Source organism: Panicum virgatum, chromosome 6N (assembly GCF_016808335.1).
Source record: "Panicum virgatum strain AP13 chromosome 6N, P.virgatum_v5, whole genome shotgun sequence".
Taxonomy (NCBI): domain Eukaryota; kingdom Viridiplantae; phylum Streptophyta; class Magnoliopsida; order Poales; family Poaceae; genus Panicum; species Panicum virgatum.
This window is the reverse complement of record NC_053150.1, coordinates 38,887,419-38,909,441: the sequence shown is the minus strand read 5'-3', so window position 1 is coordinate 38,909,441 and position 22,023 is coordinate 38,887,419. Positions and strand designations below refer to the sequence as shown.

The window sequence follows — 22,023 nt, the reverse complement described above, 5'->3', positions numbered from 1 at the left end:
GCCAGGCGCCCGCCAGCCCTGGTGTCCGGCGAGGCGGACGTGACGGGCGCCGCGGGGCCCGCCCCGCCGCAGCGCCTGTCGGGCGTCCGGGATCCTCTACGGCCGTCGCCGGCGCCGTGCGCGCCCCCGCCGCCGCTGTAGCCGCGTTCGTGCATGACGCCTGGTCCTGGCCCGGCAGGTGCGGCGCGGCGCGGCGCGGCGGTGCCAGTCACCCGCGCACCACGCACGCAACACGCCACTGTGCCGGCGTCATGGTAGTACGGGAGGACGGAGACGGTGGTGCCATGCCTCCTCGTGGGGGAACGGGGTTGTCGGCACCAGTTCAGTTTCCAGAATCGATTGCTCGGGCACTCCGTTATCTACCAGTGAATACAACAATGTTTCCAGGAGCGTGTTCTCATAGGTAAGGTAAGGTAAGGTAAGGTAGAGTAGCACGTACAAGAAACAAATCAAGCTACTACTACAAACGGTGGATCACTGACAAGGGCACAAATTTGTCCTGGTTTACCGTTCCAATATAGCTTCCAATCACAGCAAATAAATGCGCAAAATTGCTCGGAATAAGCTGTAGCAAAGTCAGTGGTTCCGTGTGCCACTCACCGACGATCGCTTCCAGATTTCACAGCAGAAAAGAGTTCACTGTAATCATGATCATGCCTCTTCGGCTTTCTGTACTCTAAGGGAGGATTCTTTGGAGGAAACAATTTCCTCTAGGTCTTGTTCAGACAAGAGCTTTGTTGAAGGCGAGAAATCTTCGACGGTAGAAAGCGCTGTTTCCAAGTCTGTGGGTTGGACTGAGAAGTGTTCTCCCAGGGCCGTGATGACCCCGTCGGTGAAGACTGACCGCGAAGGCAGATACTCCTTCATGCGGCACAGGAAATCTGTGTGGTTTCTTGCCTGAAAAGAGAATGAGAGATGCACACTAAGTTGAGAATTGCCAATTGTAAACCTAATCTGTAGAAAATGAGTGGCTCATTCAAGTGTAAATCATACACAACCAGGAACATGTGTGATACTGTTTCTGAAATGGGTACAGTTCTTAAAAGGGATTGTTCAACAGCTTGAGACCAAACCTACACAGGCAGAGTTCAACATTTTTAAAAACCAAATTCAGCTCATTCCCAGCCAAAATCCATGGACATCGCACCATTTCCATGTAAATACAGGTGCAAGAATCAAGACAGTCAACAAACAGTGGTGAAACCAATATCAGTTTGCAGTATATTACCACCTGGTTCTCAGCAACTTGATTACAGTTCACATGTGCTCAGAAAATTCTTATAGCGAATGAGCTCTACTTCTTCAGGTATGGTAATGGAAGTTACATGATAAAACAGTACTGCTGGACTCTGGTATAGACCCAAGCACAATAGTGAAGCTAAGTCGCTATTTGAAACAGCTTGGCTTTATTGCACTATTTTGGGCAATGCTATATCCTCGCATCAAGTAATTGATAAAAGGCCAGTTTACTTTATTTCTACCCAGTGCTTTGCTTGACATCGAGATCATTGTTCAAGTACAACAATAGAGCATTTCCAGTAGAACTCATCAAACTTTCCATGTTTCAGTATTAGTACTGCTAAACCCTTTGGTCTAGCAATCACTCTAGAAACTTTTGCTTACACAATACAAATGGATGATTCTTTTTAGTCGAGTAATCACTAATGTTGGTAAAATAAGCCATGATTAATCAACTACCACCAGTTCTTGGACCTTATCAGATCAAGGATTGCAACAACTACTGGCAGTTCACACCAATTAGGGCCAAAAGTTCACTTCAGGTGGTTTTGGAAACAAAATTAACATAGACTTGTACAAGCTGTTCAGTGTTTTACAGCTCAATGTACGATACTCATGAAGTGAATAACCAGTCAACATGATAGCATGTGCGCTACTCATGTACGAGTTTCCTACCCAGTTATATCTGCGCGGATATAAATGAAAACTAAAGATGCTCAAATTTGATAATCTGATTGGAGATGTCAATAGCTGAACATTATTCTCAATTTCAATATGCAAGGATGCTGCAAATCAGATCAAGGCATAAGCAGTTAGAGTCATACCAGTCGATATTCAGGTGCACGCTTCGGGATTTTGAGATAATCCATATTTTTTACATCATAATCCCACAAGAATGATGTGTGATGAACCCAACGATTTTTTGTTATTGACTGAGCATTTCCGCCAAACTTGCGATGACTAAATGCATAGTCTGAAAAACAAATGCATAACAAGTTAATCTCTTGGACAGTATTGCAGATATTGAACATAGCAAATCAGTTATTTGGGATACATATTGGTGCCAAGGTAATTTTGTAACAAAGTGAATTCAAATTTAGAAGGACATTACGTTAATTGGAGGATAATACTTAATATAATGAAAAATGCCTACAATTCTGATCCATAAAAAATACACAATAATACACTGCAATAAAACCTGGCATTTTTGCTCGCTACAAGCAGTTCACTGTTAAGCTCGAAAAAAGGTGAAATTTTGTGCTGATCTTCCATACCATTCTCACGCAGATGAAATTCACCAAATCTGTCAAACACTTTGCCATATAACTGTCCACTCCATGACATGATGTCCCTCGGGAAGGGTTGCAACCCTTCGACGGCACTCCTGTTGCATATGAATGTCACAAACACCGTCCCCTGATCAACAATGACGGTGCCACCTCCACTGAACCTCCTGACGACAGGCACCCGGTCCCGGAGGACCGGTTCTATCTCGACAAGCTCCGAGACTCTCCTGCCATCACGACAACCGCATTAGCAACTCGACAGAGGTCACAAGGGGGCGAAATGCTGGACAGGATCCATCCTTCCTAGAACAATTCGAGAGGAAGTTATTTTTTTTTTACCCGGAGACACCCATGACGATGGTGGGGGGCGCCGTGCCGTCGTTGATGACGCACCAGTTGTCCTCCGTGCAGCGCAGTAGCCGCTCCTCCAGGTGCAGCTGCCGCAGGATCGGCGCGCCGCTCATGGTGACCAACCGCATGAGCGGACGAGCCGCGCCGCGCCCTGCGGCAGACCCGGTAACGGACATTGCTGGCTGAACCGACAGGATACGTGTCTCAGCGACGCATTCCGTCGAACAGGCGGGGTACGGCTCCTCCCGAACGAGCTTTCAGGCTTCGACGGCAGGGGAGGCGGAGGCGGCGCTATTTGGGTGCTACCCGGAGTCCGTAGGCGCGACGGAGACGGCCGCGCGGGGCGGGCGCTGGGCGGCGGCGGAACGATTCGGCGGCGTCAGGGGAGGGAGGACGACGAGGAGCTTTGACTTTGGTAGACTTCCTTCTATTCTGGCCTTGTTTGGTTCTTTGTAGCACAAGTAGTACAAAAATTTTGATTAATAATTAGGGTTACTAACTTCACGAGGAAATTTATAGAACTAACTCCACAACCCTGCGCTACTTCGCGAGACGAACCTAATGAGGCTTTTGACCGCACGATTAGAGGATGGTTACTATAGCCAATCATTAATTAATTATTGTTATTAGATTCGTCGTGAAAAGTTACACCCATCAGTGAAAATGTTTTACAAATAAACTTCGTTTAGTACTCTATACATTTGAGATTTTTTTTCTCGAGAATGATGTGCGCTACTGGTGCTATGGAAACAAACAGGGCCTCTACTAGTATCTCGCTGGGAGAGTGCAAACAAACAGGGCCTCTACTAGTATCTCGCTGGGAGAGTGCAAGTCCCAGCCTCCCAGGGTCGCATACTCGCATTCTTTTGAGCCGAACAGGGAAGGGTCCGCTGGCCCACACTGTCGAAGGAGGCAGGCCGAATAACATGTGCGAGAAAACGAGCCAGACGATGTTCTGTATGGGCCTAATGAATATATAGGCTGGCAGGCCGAGCCCAGTTAGTGCTACGGGAGTGAAAGGCCTTTCCTCTCAGCACTCTGGCCCGTTTGGATCCTCTCAGTTAATTCATTAATCAATTCGTCCTGAAATATAAGTTATTTTAGTTTATTCCAAACCAAAATAATCTAAGTTATATAAAATTTATAGAAAAATGTGTTCTATAATAGCTTTAATTCTTCTTATTTGGTATTCAAAATATTATTACTATTTTCTATAAATTTAGTTAAACTTAGAACAGTTCGACTTAGAACAAACTGAAATACCTTATATTCACAATGGAGGGATTAGCTGTAATTATCTAGGTTGAACAGCTAATTGGATATTTGCTATTTAGAAAAGGTTTATCTGCGCATTAGCTGATCCCATTTGGATCCACCATCGCTAAAATTAGCTACCTACCAATTAGCTGGTGGATCTAAAGAGGCTCCACAAGTAAGTCAATTAAGACATCGACATGATTCCCTTCCAATATGACCTTGAATATATTATGTTTACAAGGTTCTTGTAACTATAAATGTGCTTCATCACCAACGAATGTTGAACTTTTTTCTCTTTTATTGTGATTTTTGGCACTGTTGCGACGTTAATATGTATTGTATGTATCTGTTTAATTCCACACAGAATTAAGCACTTACGGACAAGCAAATAATAAAAGGCACAGAACGGATATATACTGATCAAACAATCTCTACCCTTAACCTCCCCTGTCATTAATGTACATACCAATCACTCCTCACACTCTCCTCCTCACCATGCGTACACATCATTACAACACGCCCTGAATTCTCCTCTCCAGACTGAACACTGCACACATCACATACTGATGATCGATCCACAGGAAGGAACTCACATCGATCGACTCGACCGCGTCTCAATGTTTGTCTCCCAATCGATCCCCATCAGCTAGCACCACCGCCAAATTGACGATCGCTCTCCGTCATCGACTCAACCGGAGATGTTTTGGATGATGGTGTTGTGCCATGGGTCGGACAGGTGCTGCAGCAGGTTGTCGAAGGGCCCCTTGCCGGTGACGTTGTGCTGGATCAGGAACGCCAGGAACGCCAGCATCGCCAGCCTCCCTGCAACACGCGCACATGCACGGCAGAGCCGCCCGGGATGCGGTTAGTAGCATGCATTTCGCCAGGGTGAGAAGGTGCCGGAATTAGTTCGCCGGCGGGCGGCGGCGGCGCTATGGTACGGCACTCACCGTTGGCGAGCTCCTTCTCCTTGGCCTCGAGCGTGGGGGCGAAGTTGAGGGGGTTGAAGACGCTGCCGGGGTAGCCGCACTCGTGGGGCGGCAGGCTGTAGCTCTTGAAGATGGGGTCCTGGTTGACGCTGCCGGGGTTCTTGATGTCCTGCCACCGCCGGATCTCGACGTAGTGGAAGAGGATGAACTCGATGACGAACAGCGTGGACGACGACGCGAAGTACTCCGACTTGCCGGCGTCGTACCACTGCGGCGCGTTGATGAGCCCAGCCTTGGTCAGCACCTCCGGGATCAGCATCCCGGCCACGCCCAGCATCGCCCACCGCCCGTTCACCAGCTCCGCCTGCACGAACCACCGCAGGTTCTCCGGGTCCTCCGCCAGGCCCAGCGGGTCGAACCCATTGTCGCCCGGCAGGCTGCACGCGCGCAACCACCAGTCAGCAGCCGTCGCCGGCCGGAGCTAGCTAGAAAGGTTTTAATTTGCCACGCGTTGTCGGAAGATCGAACACTGACCTGCCGTCGAGGTAGGCGGGTGAGGGGAGGCCGGGGAGCCACTCGCCCTTGGCCTCGGCCTTGAGGCTGCGCCTCGTCGACGACGCCGCGGCGGCGCGGCCGAGGCGGCTGGAGTGGCCGAGGAAGGCCGACGACGACCTGAGCGACGCCGACGACGGGCGCAGGGCCGCGACCGGGGCGCGGGCGGTGACGGACGCCATGCTTCGCAGCTTTCCCGGGGTGGAGTGGCAGAGGGGGAAGAGAGCACGTTCGTTTTAGCCAGCCGGCAGGAGCAGCCTGGTTTGTATTAAGGGTACTGCCGGGCCGGGGCTCCCCGGCGGTTGTGGCCAGGAGGCGCCGGCTGCTCCGGACGGCGGCGATCGGCCGCGCGCCAGGATCGGACGGGCGGGACGCCGCCGGGGATGGGTGTGGCCAATGAGGAGCCGCGCCTCTTATCCAGCGTTATCCGGATGCCGGGATACGGGGGAATCAAACGGTGTGTTGCCATTGGATGCCAGTGTGAGCCATGGCTGGTGCTGGCTGCCACGTCGGACGGCCAGGCGTGCCGACTGGCTGGTGCAGATCGTTTGACGTTTGGTGCCTAGATTTTATGGTTACTCATCAGTCGTGACTGCGCTGTGGCGCCGTAGGGAAAAAAAAATCTAGATGACACTTGAGGGACCGACAGAAAGTGTCTTCTTGCACGATGTAAGTTTTGGATTAGTGGGTTGACTTGAAGCACGACAATAGCCTGTTCACATTCAGTACAAACTGTGAAAAGATTCTACTTCACATTTAACATTCAGATTTATGGTTAGAAAAATTAGTACTCATGTTAATGTTTCCATAGTGTTTGTCGAAAAGTTTTGACTAGATTCTAGAGAGACAAAAAAAAAAAGAATCCACGTCCAATCGATCAATGTTTACTGGAGACGGAAACAACAGGGTAACCATCTTGTTCTCAGCACTGCGCACAAACATCAGCATCTGCCTCCAACAAATCGCTTACTAGCGAGGCATAAAAATAACTCGAGGTTGAGCTTAACAATACACAATGCAGGCTTATAGATTAACATTTCTATTTTTGGTGGGCAGTTTTACAGACACAACCAGCGCAGAGGTATGTATACTTGCGATGCGTGATCGCAAGTTACAAAGAGCTACATGAAGAGTTACAATGCACTTCCAAAATTTCAAAGGGGCATATGCAGACCACAAATGGCTGCAGGTAGCACGCAATTGCTCCCTAAATATCGTCGAATGGAACGGCCTTATTTCGGGAAGTACATTGGCTGGCCAGCTGGTGGTGCATGCGGCGGAGCACCACCAGGGGGGATGCCGTACTGGGGCATCTGCTGTGATGCCTGAAATGGTGCCGGTGGGGCGCCTGAGCTGGTTCCAATAGCAGGATAGTGAGGCATGGAGTTTGCCATCATTGGTTGGCTCGGGTACGGGGCGGATGCAGATGCAAAAGCCCCTGCCTGCATGTTAGGATTCCAAGCAGGCACTTGTCCAACTCCAGCAGGAGTTGATGCTGCTGGGCTTGCATAAAACGGAGCAGCTGGTGCAGCGGTGTTCTGCCATGCCACTCCTGGAGTGCTTAGAGCTGGTGGTTGTGCAGCAGCTTGCAGTTGAGCATTAGGGTCTGAAAGAGTGTAATCCCTGCTTCTCTCATCATGCGCCTGAATGCAAACAAATAGGCCACCAGTTAGAACAGGGTGAAAGCAGGAAACAGGAACAAGGAAAACAATGTTGAGAAAGCGTACTTTGTCAAATTGAATGCACAGCAATAGGTATTTTGTTTTACTAATTGAGTCAAATTCATCATTATTAGCCCACAAGGGTATTTAATTCAATCAATTGTTTGCTAATTTACACAGCCTGAAACTACTATTTATACCTTTACATTGAGATCAGTATGACGAGAGTATGACAGATGAAGCTTACAGTAACCACCATCATATATGCAGTGTCCCTCCAGGGCTTGTTTAGCAACTGCTGCAGTTGTTATATCTGCAAATTTAGCTATTTTCATTCAATGAATCTATGTATATATATTAAATAAATATTAATGCTATTGTGTCAAGGCAAGGGGGGAAACAGATTTATAGCAATTCAATGCAAACAAGAAAGAATTTACAGTTTGCTCAGGATCCAAGGACATGATGTCAAAAGTGTGCGCAGAAGGGTATTTAAACCTTCTTTTTGTTCCAAAGCAGTTCAATTACAACTATAGACCACTAAATAGTGCAAACAGTACCGAGCACTCAATGTCATTTCAATTGCCACACTTCTAAAAATGTGTCTTGATAAGTTAGAGAAAAGGACCACAAATCAGATGGGAAGACTATTTTCAACAGCAGAAGCGCTGCTCAGACATGTTGACAACAGACGTGCTGACTACTATAATCCCCAAAAGGTAAACAGGCAACGCGTCTAAAGCGGGACAGCTCTTGAGGAAAGTGTAATGATGACAGAACGAAAGTTGTAGCAAGCCTCTGGTAAGAAAGAGAGTATGCTTACAGCAAAAGGTAAAACATGATCAAGAAATTACTAAAGGCAACTTTATAGCTGTGGAAAGCTGCAGATGTCCATTCTATGCCTTCACGAACTCCGACACCTCTCTGCTGAAGTTCCGAAACTTAGAAACTTATGATGCAAAAAGGGAGAGAATAACAGTGTGACTGGTTACTCATAAATGCTACGAGGGAAAGAGTAAGAGGATATAAATCAGGGAAAAACTGAAAAAATCGTCATAAAATTTGCATACACACGATATATTTTGGAACAAGTTTGAAAAAACTCCAGGCCTCAATACTTTCAAACAGAGGGTTCCATGAAGCATGACTATATACACAATTTATAACTACATGCCAATGCAATAATTACAGCCAAACATTTATCTCAGGGTTCACCAAGACTAGAGCATATATCTTGTTGGGTGCAATTGAGTTAGCACATACCTGGATATTGAATTAAAGCCTGCATTCCACCATTCTTCTCAAACATTGCAATTTTTTGAACAGTACCAAAAGCAGAAAACACCTGAAATTATTGCATTATTGTAATTATACAGCCTGCCTTCAAATAAGTCCTTTATGTTGAATAAACACAGGATTATTCTTACAGTGTGCAGAACATCGACTGTCACAGCATATTGCATGTTCTCAATTGATGCTAAAAGTACATTGCTCTCAGGCTCCTTTATCTTTCCATCAGGGCCTACTGTGGGCTGCAAATTTACCTTTGTGTCAGGAACAATGTAAAAAGGGCAAAAGAAACGAGATATAATGAGATTAGTAAATGAAACAAACCTGCACAATCCCCTCAATTGCAGTTTGATTCACAGGAAGGTAAGGATTAGTGTAATCCCTGCTCAACCAACAAAATCATGTCAAAAGGGGGCTAGACGATTAATAAACAGCATAGCACTAAAGCAGGTAGTAATGTTTTTTAAAACATTATCAACAGGACATGGCAAGCCTTCGCTTTTGTGGCCATTTTTATTCAGGAAAGGATCAAGACAAGCAAGTGCCCGTCATACAAATAGGAACAGGGAGAGGGAAAAGAAAAGCACCAGACTTGCATAAAGTACATGCCATATATTTAAGAACGAGATTGCCAAAACTCTATGCCTTTAAAATTGATATGGAGGGAGTACACAATATACAAAAGAGAATTTTAGATTAGATTGACAGTTTATGCCACTTTCTTGTACCTGCTGCGGTGTGACTGAAACTTGATATTCAAATCCTTGTGCGCAGAAAAGGTTATGCGCATGTGGCAGGCACTGATATGTTCTGGAAGTAAATATCTGAAAGAGAAAAATAACATTAGTAAAAACTTTGTATGGAAGCTCTGTAATCAACAATATCAACTGGGAAAATTGTAAAGCTCATTACTTTGGTATGCTTCTTCCATCCAATGAGTTTTTAGCTTCAAGAGCAGTTGGGGCATCAGTATACTGGATAAGTGCCTGTGAAAAGTCCAACTGTTAAGCTAAATGTAGGGATGGCAACGGGTCGGGTAAGGTGCGGGTAGAGCAAATATCCGCCCACGACAATACCCGAAACTATAAGGCATACCCGTACCCGCGAAGTCTAGCGGGTAAAATTTTATACCCGTACCCATACCCACCGGGTACGGGTCGGGTTTCGGGTACCCATCAGGTATTTTAATAATAGCATATGTAACATATCATTTGGTCGTATTGACTAGCATATTTTGAATTTATCATTCATATAAGCGAACGCAAAGCATTAGTAGAAGTAAACGGATCATCTTGCACCAATTTTTTTTTGTTTTCAACATCTATTTTGTAGTTGTATGTAAGTATATGCGTTCAATTCTAGTTATGTATTTCATCTAAAAAATGTAACAATGATCATATGCTTCATTACAAATAATAAGCAAAATGTCAATATCATTATCACATCTATTAGTTCATACAATCTCACTATCCATCTATTTAGTTCATACAATCACAACAAAATGAGACATAAAATTTGTGAATGATAAGAGTTCACTAGATTATTTTTTGTATTTCGGGTACCCATCGGGTACCCGCGGGTAAAAATATTTACCCGCGCTCTACCCGCGGGTGAAATTTTATACCCATACTCATACTCGCGGGTAAAATTTCATATCCATACCCTCACCCGTCGGGTCGGATACCCACGGGTAAAATTGCCATCCCTAGCTAAATGTCCAATGGAGATGTGTAGGCAACTTGACAGAACAACTACCTTACCTGGAAACCAGCTGCTTTCTCAAAAGTAGCTATCTTGTGAACAAATCCAAATGCTGAAAATACCTAAATTATCGGCACTAACAATTGTTAGCAAGCTTGAGAATAGTAGCCTAACAAAATGGCAGAATAGCAAGCACAAAGTTAAGCAGAGAATAGGTTGAGGACATCCGTGAATCATACTGGAGGCTCATTCACAAGGTAGCTACTATACATCATTAAATATGTCATAGACAGAGGAGTCCTACACTAAAGAAGCAGAATTTGACGAATATTGAACATATTAGAAACAGAAGTAATTTTCTGAATCTATTGACTTTTGTAATTTAACAGAGTATGATTAACAGAAATGTTGAACACTTGAATGCAGAATTCACTGAGCTTGTCAACCAACAGGAAGATATCATAAGTCATATTAAGCCCAGACAAGCTGATGCAGAAAGTTCAATAAGAAACAGCTCAATTGATGCAGAAACTGCTCTAGCAGCTAAGTGAATACATACAAACATAAATATACTTACCAAATGAATGACTTCGATGGTAACATCATTAGGCTGAACACCTTCAAAAGTGACAAGCAGGACATTGCCAGTAGAATCACCAGTGCCTTTATTGTTGGTAATTTCTTGCCGGTTTGAATATTGGATATATACAGTTTTACCACGAACTTGAGCAGGCTCTGAAGATGAAGCATAATAGGAAACCATTGAAATTGCCTGGTTTTGATCCGCCTGAAAATGAAGTTCAAGGGTAAACAATAAGGAACCCATTGATAAAGCTGGAAATTTCCTATTATATACAACAAAATCTACCAGTCCACAACTTCAAATCTTCTCATAAAACAATTTTTGAAAAATAAATTCTGCAACTACAGAAGTATTTCCATGGTGTTGACTTTTGCATAAAATCAAATACATCAATATGAGCTGCCTTTTCCTGAGGCCCCTTGCCCTGTTATTAAAACGACGTTTTCACGACGTGAAAACGACGTTTTCACGAGAAAACGTTCTTGTGAAACGGACGTTTAAACGTTAAAACGTCCGTTTAAACGTTAAAACGTCCAACGTTTCATTAAAATCTACCCTCCATTCGTTTCGTCGTTTTATCGTTTTAATAAGCCTGGCCCCTTGAGAAATTCAACAAATCTTACATCGAACCATCTTAAAACTAAACTCTCAGAAAAGAGAGTTTCCATTTGCTAGTAGTTACCCTAACAGTTGATGCTGCAAAATACATATATCAACGAGACAGTCATGTCATCCCTGATTCCAGACAACCATACCCATGTACAGGACGATGAACAAAAATCACTTAGCAATTACAACCCTTTCCAGACCATATAATTGTGTTGTGAAGCAAGCGGGAACTTCAGATAAAAAGGTTTCTTAGCAGAGATTGTAACCATCCAAGTCCCATCCACTCCGCTTTACTTCACGTCACTCATGGCGCGATACGATAGCTATGCACAACTTGACTACTCACAGGGAGAAATGCTAAAACAGCTATCATCACCACACTGTGTATGCAATTGATTATGTTAACGAACAAAATCAATTTTTCCTATAAAATATCAACATATCATGTGTTCCATGGGGCATGATTCTGTCAATTACAATGAGCAGAGAAAACACCAAAAGAGCTTACATTCTATTGGACAGACTATAATTATTGAAAATCCATGTGACATTATCATACTAAACCACATCAAACGAAAACAAGGCTGCATGGACCTTTTTCAACCTCTAGTAAGAACAAACAGGAATCATAAAGCTGGTGCATCTCATCCACTAGTAGTGTGTCATTCTGGACATAAGTACTCCCTTGCAGTGCAGCAGAAAGCACAAGACGAGCTAGTCCCTTAAATCATAATTTAGCACATGTTCCACAAAAAATCCAGTACCCAACCAGCTAAATACCATAGAGCAGTCTCACCACTAGATTCTGCATGTATAACCGCTAAATCGCTCTGATAATCGCTAAATCCTCCTAATCCCAATCATCCCTGCAACAGCCATGGGGCGCGAATTGGTACCGCACTACCGCCCCACCGAGATCGCAACCTTATACGAGAGAGTAGAGCAGGGGAGGAGGGGCTTACAAACTCGACGAAGGCCTGGTTGCGGTTGGCGCCGACGTTGCACATGGTGTTGACGACCCTGCCGAAGGGCTTGCAGAGCTCGACGAGCTCCTCCTCGGTGCACTCCCACGGCATGTTCCGCAGGTGCAGCACCTTGGACGGCGTCTGCGTGTAGCGGAACTGCGTCGCCGACCCCGACGGCATCCTCGCGCGCTGGCTCGGGACCCTCCGGCGGGCGGTGGCGCCGCAGCTAGGGTTAGGGTTTGGTGGGTTTTCTTGTCGCGCCGCGCCGCGGGGGCGGGGTGGAGCCGAGTCGAGTCGAGAGGGGGAGGAACCGCGCGCCGCTGTTGAGAGAGGGGAGAGGCTTTCTGGCTTTGGTTGATGGGATTGCGACTGGTCTGGCTGGCTGGCTGGCTGGGCTTTGATTGGGTGGTTCAAGGAGACGATGCGGATTGAGGAGGCAGGCGCGATCCGGCGAACGGGTTGTGGCGTGTGGAGCAGGCCCGCATGTGGACCCAGCTCCTGGTCATAAGATCTGCTCCAAATATGTCATAAGATATGCTTCAAATATTATGCTGTCCGTACTCGTCGTACTCTATTTCCATCATCTAAAAAGAATATTTCTTCCTAGTTATCAAAATTCCCTCCTCTATATCCAGTTTTTCCACGTCCGTTTTAGTAAAACAGTTTTACTCTATATGCATCATCTATTCCAACTATCGCGTGAGGCCCACATGTCAGAATACCCCTCCTCCGGCCCTCTCTCCCACGATCTCTCTGCCTCGCTCCCTCCGCCTCCTCCACCCTCGCCGGGCCCGAGCGCTGCCTCTCCTCCCTCGCCGGCCCTCCGCTGGGGCCCGGAGCAGCGCGCGTCGGCCGAAGGCCAAGCCGTGGCCGGCACGCGGAGGTCCAGATGCGGACGGAGTGCGGCCGGCACGGTAGGTCCAAGCGCGGCGCGGCAGAGCCCTGTCGGGCCGGCCGGCCTCGAGCGGATTCGGCGGTGGCAGAGCTCAGCCGGCCTCGAGCTCGGCCGGCCTGGGCGGATCCGCGCATGGCGGAGTTAGCTTGGCCGGCCTCGAGCTCGGCCGGCCATGGCGGATCCGCGCGCGACAGAGCTCCGGCCATGGCGGTTGGATCCGGCTCCCCCTCTCTCGGCCGGCGCGAGGGAGGAGTTGGGGCTTGGACCGGCCGGCAGCGGAGGGGCTAGGGCCTGGACCGGCCGGCGGTGAAGGAGCTGGGGGCGCAAGGCCGGCGGCGGAGGAGCTTGGGCCACGAGGCCGGCGGCTGAAGGTCGGAGCGGCGGGGCGGGACGGACTAGGACGGCGCGAGGCTGGCCGCGGCGGGTCGGAGTCGAGCTCGACCTCTTCCCTGCGCCGCTAGGTCGGTCGGCCTTGACCTCGGCGGCATGGAGCTCCACCACGCCGAGCTCGACGTCCTCCCTGCGCCGCGAGCTCGGTCTGCCTAGATCTTGGCAGCTCTCAGCGGCGGCTGTGGCCCGGGCAGCGCGGCGGTGGAGCAAGAGCAGGGGAAGGAGTTCAAGAAGAAGCAGGGGCGAACGCTGAGCAAGCGCGGTGGCCGGCGGCGCTGCTCTGCCCACGGGGGCCGGCGACACTGCCCCCTTCCATTCCGAGGACCGGCGCGAAGGCAGGGTCGTTGGGAGCGGCGATGGGGGTAGGCCGACGTGGCGTGTACTGTCCATCCGCTCCCTCCCAAGTATTTGCCGTTCATGTGCCCAAACGCCAAAGTCTAGTACCATTTAGCGTCCCCCGCTGCAGGGAAAAAATACTAAACGTGTACTGGAGCACCGGGTACCGGATGGTTTCCAGTACCCGGTGCAGACAGCCTTAGACTTTTACAGTAACTCTAACAAATTAGCAGTAATCTTAACTAAGAGTCAGTGTGGTTCATAAAATTTTTGTATAAGTCCCTGGGACTTTAGGGGCTAAAGAACCAAACAGGAGGGATTTTGGGGGCTAAAATGTTGTTTGGGGTTAAAAAATGAGAAATTGCTCTTGAGGAGTTTTTTTGGGACTTTTAGCTTACATGATACCTACTATTCCACCCCTACCCACGATCCCCACCTCTTGAATGCTTGCAGATTAGAGGTAATATGGTACTTTGTGCACTAATTTAATAACCTCTAGTCCCTTTTAATCCTTAAAACCAAACAGATGGGACTAAAGTTTTTAATCAATGGACTAAAATTAGTCTAGAGACTTTTTGCAACTAAACACCACCTAAAATTAGCTAGTTAAGATCTATTGAAAAATAGAAAGATTCAAAGAGAGAAAACCAACATACTAGGTACAATCTGGACTTCATTTACTTACTAAAATACATCAACATCATCTTCTCAGTCCTCCCTCCCCACTCCTATTATCCTGAGCACGCACGGCCCATCCCCTCCTAATCCCCGTCGCTGCCGGCAGACATCCACAGCGGCGCTGGCCAGTCCATCCCCCACCCCTGTCGCCTCCCTCGACCCTCACCGCCTCCATCCGTCTTCAACGCCGCCAAATCTATCTGGATATATTCTTTAATGTACACTTTATTGGTATTCAAATTAGTTTTATTTTCTTTTGTATCTGGTACTATTTTTGCAACGGCTGTAAGTTGAGTGATTTAAATCGCAACGGATATGTCCAATGGTTGTGTTGCAAACAGCACTAAGCAACGACTCAACTCTAGCAACCAAATATTTGAATCAGCATCCAGCATCCAAAATACAGCAAATAAATCAAAGAAACTAGCATCACGTACTCGCCTCCATCCATTGACAGCAGCAAAGGGAGAGTGGGGAATAGCAACATTTGCTAGGGGACTGGTTGACCGGTCAACGGAATTGTGGTGAGACGGACAGAACAAAAAGTGTTATAAAATAAACGCGTGCAGAATTCTCAAAGCGGTCTATTAGCTCAGTTGGTTAGAGCGTCGTGCTAATACTGACTTCAGCAGCGCGATGCAAAGCCATTTTTGCATCTCGGCGGGCACTGTGCCGCACGAAACTCATCTCTAACAGATAAGGCATCGCAGCATGCATTTTGCATTGTGAGGAGAGAGGTGAGGTAAAAATGGATTCCCTCTCTCCTCCAACGCAAATCCGGAGGCGCCGCGGCTGCTCTGGCGCGCGGGACGGAGGCAGAGGCGGAGGCGTGGCGAGCGGCGGACCGACGAACGGAGGCGGCCGGCGAGGAGGAAGACTGGAGAGAGAGAGGGCCGCCGCACCGTAGCAGGAAGGGAGAGAGAGAGGGCCTGCCGGATCTCTGCTCGAGCCGCCGCCGCCGCCGGACCTCCATGGCCTAAGGTTGAGCCGCCGCACTCCGCCCCTGATTTGGCCGTGGCCCGCGCGGATCCGGCCGGGAGGGAGCTCCGGGGCCGCGGCCTCTGCTCCGCCATGGCCCCGCGCGGCCTCCACACAGGGGCACGCGAGCGCCGCCGTGCAAAGGGCCGCCGTCCCAGGCGTCCGCCGCCGTGCAGAGGGCCACCGGGGAGGGAGCCATCGGGTGGAGGGAACCGCCGGTGGGGAGGGAGCCGCCAGTGGGGAGGGAACCGCCGTGCAGAGACCGCCGGTGGGGAGTTGCCGTGGCCCGCGGGGGAGCAGCGGAGGCCGTCGGGGAGGAGGGACGCGGTGGCGGAGGGAGAGAGGAGCGAGGGAGGCCAGAGATGGGGCGCACTGGCGAGGGAGCTCGAGCTCAAGCTGGGCTGCGCGCCATGGCCGGAGCTCGAGGGCCGCGCACCCGCCGCCGTGCCGCGCGACCGCCCCTGGAGCTCGATATCGATCCTGTTCGAATCAATCGGCTGGACTCCGGAGCCAATCGGTCTCCGCCAATGCCACTGTTGGGTTGACCATGACCACTTCAACCCAAACCGAGGCAATAGTGCTCGCGAAGAATATGTTCACACGAGCAGCCACAGTTCGGAGTGCAACGGCACGGCGTGAAATGGGCAGGACCAGTCGATGACGCCGCGTTAACGCGACGCGACGCGCCATTGTGACAGAACCGCCAAATTAAATGGCTTAATTAAGCATAATGGCCATCATCTGAATACATCAGGCGCATTAGCTTAATTAAGTGTAACATGACAGTCTGTTTCCAACCCATAGGCCGATCGAAACATCACCAGTAGTCTCGCATGATGACGAGCGCAGACAGTACCAGCATGATATAATTTCACAAATATAGATAACAACATAAAAATTTACAAAAATATCTACAAATTTAGAATTTATTTACAATAATTGAGAGCAGGGGAAGTGAATACAACCTGAGAGAAGGGAGTTTGACTGAGAACTAGTAAAACAAAACGACAACTACGAAAACGTGAGGACGTCACATCGAACCCACCGATGTTAATTCTGGTTAGCTTCTATATCTGAAACAGGGTAAACAACAAACCCTGAGTATACTAATATTCAGTAAGACTTATCCGACTATGGGTATACTTAGCCCACATATTTAGACATACAAGAATTTTGGCTGTTGGTTTGCTTTGCGGAAAAACAGCTAAAAGTGAGTCCTTATTTTCAATATTTTAGCTCAAAATTATCTTTAATCTAACCATCAGCTAACATTTGCATAACAATTAGAGCAAACATGGTGGAGCATTAAATAATAATTCAAAATAATCATCATCATATATCTTTTATATTCCATCTCATTACTACGAGGCGACAAAGAGACCAAGACCCTTGTATCCGCGAGACACGGCGAATCGATCCGATTTAACCTTGCAAGGTGGACCTAACCAACACGACACGTATTGGCCCCGTCGGACTATACGAGCCAACCATTCCCCTCCGCGCCTCGAACTACAGAACCGCCCCACTTGCGTATAGTCAGCCAAGCCCTACGAGAGACCACCAAAAATAAACACATGCATCCCAATTCTCCGCGGCCACTCGACTGCCCTAAGGGGTGGGTAGAAGTTCTGTACTTTCGACGTGGGGTAGTACTCGGCTTACCAGTTTCGACTACCTCCTACTCCCGGCATGCGGTTAGTACAGTTCAATCCCCGATCAGCACTGCCGACAACGACCGGTCCTTAATTGACACAGACGGACTAAGACACACAGAAACTCTGTCCTGCTGCCATACCTATATATCATCATCATTCTCCGTTCGGTCTCAAGTTTCCATCATTTCCATATTTGCATTCCATATCTCAAATACTGAAGTATAAAGATAATTATACGTCTCGCGAGTAACCGGCAATTACTCGACTTCTATAATATCTTATATCTCGCGAGTGACAAGAAATCACTCGGCTTCTACTGAGACCTATTAAGCATGGCATCGCTATCGACCTATACATACTAGTATAAACTCAAGAAAACCTAGGGATCATGCAACTAGGGTTCCAAATAATTTCTAAAACGTAATGCACAAGTAGTAAATAAACATATATATAGTGAGTCATAATTTAAAATAATAGGACATGCACCGGGGCTTGCCTTCGGGTTGCTGCTCTGCACTGGGGTGCTCTGGGTCTTGGGCCGGGGTCTCACGCCTCTCCTCCTGCTGGGCCTGCTCTAGCGGCTCCTGTGGCTCCGCAACCACCTCATACACCACCTCCTCTGCCGCGGCTGCTACACGTGTGCATATGCTATGAGAAAATGCATATATGATTTGTAGTTTAAAATAGTGGTTGACCGAGTATACTACTAATGACCTATACAAACTGCTTTCATTCCATAAAAATTGCCCAAAACCCAGAGTATCTGGACAGATACCCAGAGTATCTGGACCACAACACCCGGAGTATCCAGATGCATGGCCGGAGTCTCTGGACAGAACAAACCAGTGGCACCGGATTACTAAAACCGGCGGTACCGGTTTTGGCACCGGCCCGGCTAAAACCGGTGGCACTGGTTTCAGGCACCGGTCAAACCAAAACCAGTGGTACTGGTTTTCCAAAATCGGTGGCACCGGTTTCGTCATGCGGCGCACAACTTGGCGCGCTGCGCCCAGATCGGAAGAAGGGAGGGCTCGGGAAGGTCGAGGGGGATGCCGTGATGCTTACCCCATGCTCAGTTGGTGCGGCAAAGACCGGAGAATGGAGATCGACGCGTGAGGCGGAGCTTCATGCGGTGGCGGCCGTGGGGGAGCCGATTTTGGCCGGTGAACCGCTCAAATGGGCTCATGGATGGGTGGAGGATGTGGTGTGGCAGGTGCTCGTGGGAGGAATTGAAGAACAGCGGCCGGAGACAGTCGGGGCGGCGGTGGGGGCGGCTTAGCTCGCCAGGGCACGGGAGGAAGAAGAAGAAGAAAAAGGCAAATCGAGGACGACGGCGCATGGGGATAAGGAAGGCGAGGGAGGGCGAACGGGGCCCAACCCAGCACAGGCAGCTCGCCGGCACCGGCGCTCGACGCGCGGACGCCAAGATGCGTGCCATGCACTGCAGACCGGCAGTGAAATCCGGTGGCACCGGATTTCAAAACCGGTGGCACCGGTTTTGGCCGGGTGAAGCCAATTTTGACAAAATTTTCGGTTACACTTGAATTTCCCAAATTGGTTCAGTGATTGATGATCATATATTTGTTCAAAGGTTTTTTTGCGAATTCAAATTTCTATATTTACTTACAAACCATAGTGTTTTTAAAATAGAATTTATCGATATATAGGTTAAAAATACTTGAAACATTTAGTTGATGGTTTATTCATGCAAACTTAATGCTAATGACCTTATTAATTATATAGTTAATTTTAATTGCAAGGGATTAACACTTGTGTGTTACAGCCATCTTCTACTCTAGCCATACGATTCACCCCGTACGCCTACGCTAGGTAGCGAGCGGTTGCAAGTGCGGAGGGGCGCACTGCACCGACAGCGAGAGTACTAAGGGTGTGTTTGGTTGGAGAGTGATAGAATGGAGTGGCTCCATCCCTGATTCTAAGGATGGAATGGTTCCTATGCATCTGTTTGGTTGGAGGGATGGAGTTGTTCCATTTATTGTTTGGTGGGAGGGATGAGAAGTAATGGAATGACAGATTATTTCCACTCCGTTAGCCTTCGTTTATGGGTCCCGTATGTCAGCCACCCACCCAATGTCTTCTTCCCTGCAGCATTCTCGATTAGCCTCTCCCTCGTGCTCCTAGCGTGCCCATCTAAGATGGCCCTTGCTGGCACCATCCCCAGCTCCGGTCGCCCTTGTCCTCGTCGAGCTGCTACCACTTATGTCCCTCCGAGCTACAACACCCCCATCCATCCATCAATAGCTCCACCGCCGTACCCATGGCTCCCCACAGCCACAACCCTTGCTGCTCGTCCGCGAGCTCCAGCCTGCGAGCCGCCGCTCCGCGCCATGCCGCTCGCCTGGGGCCTCGAATCGATGGAGCTGCTGCGCCACGCCGCTTGTCCCGGGCATGATGAATCATTGGAGCGACTCACCCTTTGGTTTGAGTGGCCGCACTGCTGAGCTGCCGCTGCCTCACCGAGCAGCAACTGCCGCCGCAGTTTGGAGGTGTTGCCTACCGCCGTCGAGCTGCGCCACCTACGAGCACGTTGGAGCAAGGTAGAAGAGACGGAGAGTTGACGCCGTTCAAATGGGATGGATGCGTTCGGTCGGATTTTTTGGGATGGAGCGGTGCAGCATATTGGAGGAATATTCTTGCCTGGGAGCCGCTCCATTCTCACACTCTTCAACCAAACGAGTAACGGGACGGCTCTATCCCACTTGCCTCCTCAACCAAACACTACCTAAATGAAGATCCGCGCACATGTTCATGTGTTCACACGTACGATACGATCACAATTCGCAATTCACAAGAAACATCTTCTTAAACATAAGATGAAGTGATTCGTGACCTGGTTTACTCACCGGGTTCAACGTCACGTGAAAAGAAGAGCACCATCAGCCTCACGGGTCTCACGGGTTAAACATAAGATGTTCATTTTGAATATGTATGTATGGCTATATAAGTAATTTAGATGTCATGTGAAAACAATGCCGATCCGTTCGACGACTGACTTTAGGATTTGGCTCACTCGATTAAAAGAAGAGCACAATCAGCCTCACGGGTCTCACATCCGTCCGCCTCGCCGCCCCCCTCGATCCCAGATTTCCCGGAGCCCCGGCGCCCATGGGGGCCGCCACGGCGGCGCGCCGGCGCGGGGTGCTGGACCTGGAGGCGCAGTTCGCCTTCTTCCGGTCGCAGCACCGGCACCCCGTGAACGCGGCGGCGCACGCGCTGCTCACCTGGCCCATCCTCTTCACCAACCTCCTCATCCTCCGCTTCCTGCCGCTGCCGCCGCCGCCGCCGCTCGACCCCGCGCTCGCGCTCGCCCTCGCCTACGCCGCCGCCTACCTCGCCGTCGACCGCCGCGCCGGCGCGCTCGCGGGGCTGCTCTTCCTCGCCGCCTGGGCCGCCAGCCGCGCCCTCGCCGCCCGCCTCGGCTTCGCAGCCTCCTGGAGGCTCGTCCTCGCCACGCAGCTCTTCTGCTGGACCTGGCAGTTCCTCGGCCACGGCCTCTTCGAGGTACGGTCGGGAACACACACGATCCGACACCTCTCCCTCGCCGCCATCCCCACCCGTTCCCTGTCATTAAGCTCTCGCGAATCTAGACGACGCCTCCGCTGCTGTGTGATCTGGTATCCTGCTTGTTTAATTTCTCTCGTACATTTTTTTTTTGTTGCAGAAGAAGGGGCCGACCGTGAGTGAGCTCCCTGAGGTGTTCTTGATGGAGCCATTCCTCATCTTCCTGCAGGCAAGCACAACCACAATTCGCATGCGCTAATCCTTAAGTCATCTGCATGCGTTGAACTGAAATTGCTTCGAGCTATGCTAACTCTTCAGTCTCTGCTGGTTCTTTGTGTGCACAGATACTGAACAAGCTGTTTGGCTACGAGCCATACCCTGGGTTCTGCAAGAACGTGGACAAGAAGATGGAGGCGGATCTCAGGGAGAGCAGAGAGCTCGAGCAAAGGAAGATCAACTGATTGATCATAATTTGGTCTTGATCGACCGGGTTCTGCGCCCGAGTTGTATCATCTATACATGTAGCATGGTGGTGCTTAGCATCTGTGTTTTTTTTTTGAACAATTAGCATCTGTGTTGTTGTCTACTTGTCTGTCATACCATTGTAGAATGGTAAACACTAAACAGGGCATAGCAGCCATGTGCGTTGTGTTCATTTTACATATTGGCTTGAAGAAGATACATAGTGGCTTTAGATGCTCTGCGTATTCGTCCAAGAATCTTTGCCAGGCATTTCATTGAACATATTGTGAACAATCAAACCCAATTTGGCTGCTGTGGTTGCTGGTTTTAGGTCGAGTTGATGGTCTATTGTCTTTTTTTTGAGTTGTACATGATCCGGATCCAGCACCAACCCTGCTCCAATCGTGTGAAGTTAGGGAGTGAATCCAATCCTTATTCAAGTATATAATCCCCAATTGGTTTGTTGTATCCAATCCAATCCATGCTAACCCAGCCTTGATCTTGTTGGAACCCACTGGTCAATCCATTTACATTAAACAATCACAACCCGCAGGTTGTCACTACTCACTTCTACAACTACAAGTTCGCAAGCAAGCATAACCTTGCTGGTGTTCCAACAATGAAGCCAGGCGGCTACCGCCCATCAGACAGTTCACAGTCCACACCCGTCAGATAGATGACAGT

At 48.9% G+C, this 22,023-nt stretch overlaps 4 protein-coding genes across 9 annotated transcripts; 1 reads left to right on the top strand and 3 right to left on the bottom strand.

Moving 5' to 3' along the window:
• Nucleotides 1-366: 366 nt before the first annotated feature.
• Nucleotides 367-3,328, bottom strand: LOC120678739 (lipoate-protein ligase LplJ-like). Of its 2 annotated transcripts, XM_039960058.1 has the most exons (5): nucleotides 2,865-3,328; nucleotides 2,514-2,752; nucleotides 2,064-2,212; nucleotides 999-1,073; nucleotides 367-897 (listed from the first exon to the last, which is right to left on the bottom strand). In XM_039960058.1, the coding sequence occupies exons 1-5, from the start codon at nucleotides 3,050-3,052 to the stop codon at nucleotides 652-654; spliced, it is 897 nt and encodes a 298-aa protein (XP_039815992.1). In that variant the 5' UTR covers nucleotides 3,053-3,328; the 3' UTR covers nucleotides 367-651. The 2 variants fall into 2 exon arrangements, with proteins under 2 accessions (XP_039815992.1, XP_039815993.1); XM_039960059.1 differs by lacking the exon at nucleotides 999-1,073 and having other exon boundaries at nucleotides 2,865-3,326.
• Nucleotides 3,329-4,522: 1,194 nt separating this feature from the next.
• LOC120678738 (chlorophyll a-b binding protein P4, chloroplastic-like) lies at nucleotides 4,523-6,123 on the bottom strand. Its single transcript, XM_039960057.1, has 3 exons — nucleotides 5,597-6,123; nucleotides 5,084-5,499; nucleotides 4,523-4,955 (listed from the first exon to the last, which is right to left on the bottom strand). The coding sequence occupies exons 1-3, from the start codon at nucleotides 5,794-5,796 to the stop codon at nucleotides 4,822-4,824; spliced, it is 750 nt and encodes a 249-aa protein (XP_039815991.1). The 5' UTR covers nucleotides 5,797-6,123; the 3' UTR covers nucleotides 4,523-4,821.
• Nucleotides 6,124-6,567: 444 nt separating this feature from the next.
• On the bottom strand, nucleotides 6,568-12,806 carry LOC120678736 (polypyrimidine tract-binding protein homolog 1-like). 4 transcript variants are annotated; one of them, XM_039960054.1, is made up of 10 exons: nucleotides 12,421-12,806; nucleotides 10,844-11,053; nucleotides 10,326-10,388; nucleotides 9,478-9,551; nucleotides 9,294-9,389; nucleotides 8,890-8,947; nucleotides 8,703-8,807; nucleotides 8,539-8,620; nucleotides 7,523-7,588; nucleotides 6,568-7,257 (listed from the first exon to the last, which is right to left on the bottom strand). In XM_039960054.1, exons 1-10 carry the CDS (start codon nucleotides 12,601-12,603, stop codon nucleotides 7,250-7,252), a joined length of 945 nt encoding a protein of 314 aa, XP_039815988.1. In that variant the 5' UTR covers nucleotides 12,604-12,806; the 3' UTR covers nucleotides 6,568-7,249. The 4 variants fall into 4 exon arrangements, 3 of the variants coding, with proteins under 3 accessions (XP_039815988.1, XP_039815987.1, XP_039815989.1); XM_039960053.1 differs by having other exon boundaries at nucleotides 6,595-7,257; nucleotides 7,476-7,588; XR_005676719.1 differs by lacking the exon at nucleotides 6,568-7,257 and adding an exon at nucleotides 8,130-8,199 and having other exon boundaries at nucleotides 7,476-7,588.
• A 7,536-nt stretch (nucleotides 12,807-20,342) lies between these two features.
• LOC120678737 (2-hydroxy-palmitic acid dioxygenase MPO1-like) lies at nucleotides 20,343-21,675 on the top strand. 2 transcript variants are annotated; one of them, XR_005676720.1, is made up of 4 exons: nucleotides 20,343-20,877; nucleotides 21,038-21,106; nucleotides 21,222-21,410; nucleotides 21,442-21,675. XR_005676720.1 is itself a non-coding variant. In XM_039960056.1 (3 exons), the coding sequence occupies exons 1-3, from the start codon at nucleotides 20,482-20,484 to the stop codon at nucleotides 21,336-21,338; spliced, it is 582 nt and encodes a 193-aa protein (XP_039815990.1). In that variant the 5' UTR covers nucleotides 20,343-20,481; the 3' UTR covers nucleotides 21,339-21,675. The 2 variants fall into 2 exon arrangements, 1 of the variants encoding a protein (XP_039815990.1); XM_039960056.1 differs by having other exon boundaries at nucleotides 21,222-21,675.
• The last annotated feature ends 348 nt before the right edge of the window (nucleotides 21,676-22,023 follow it).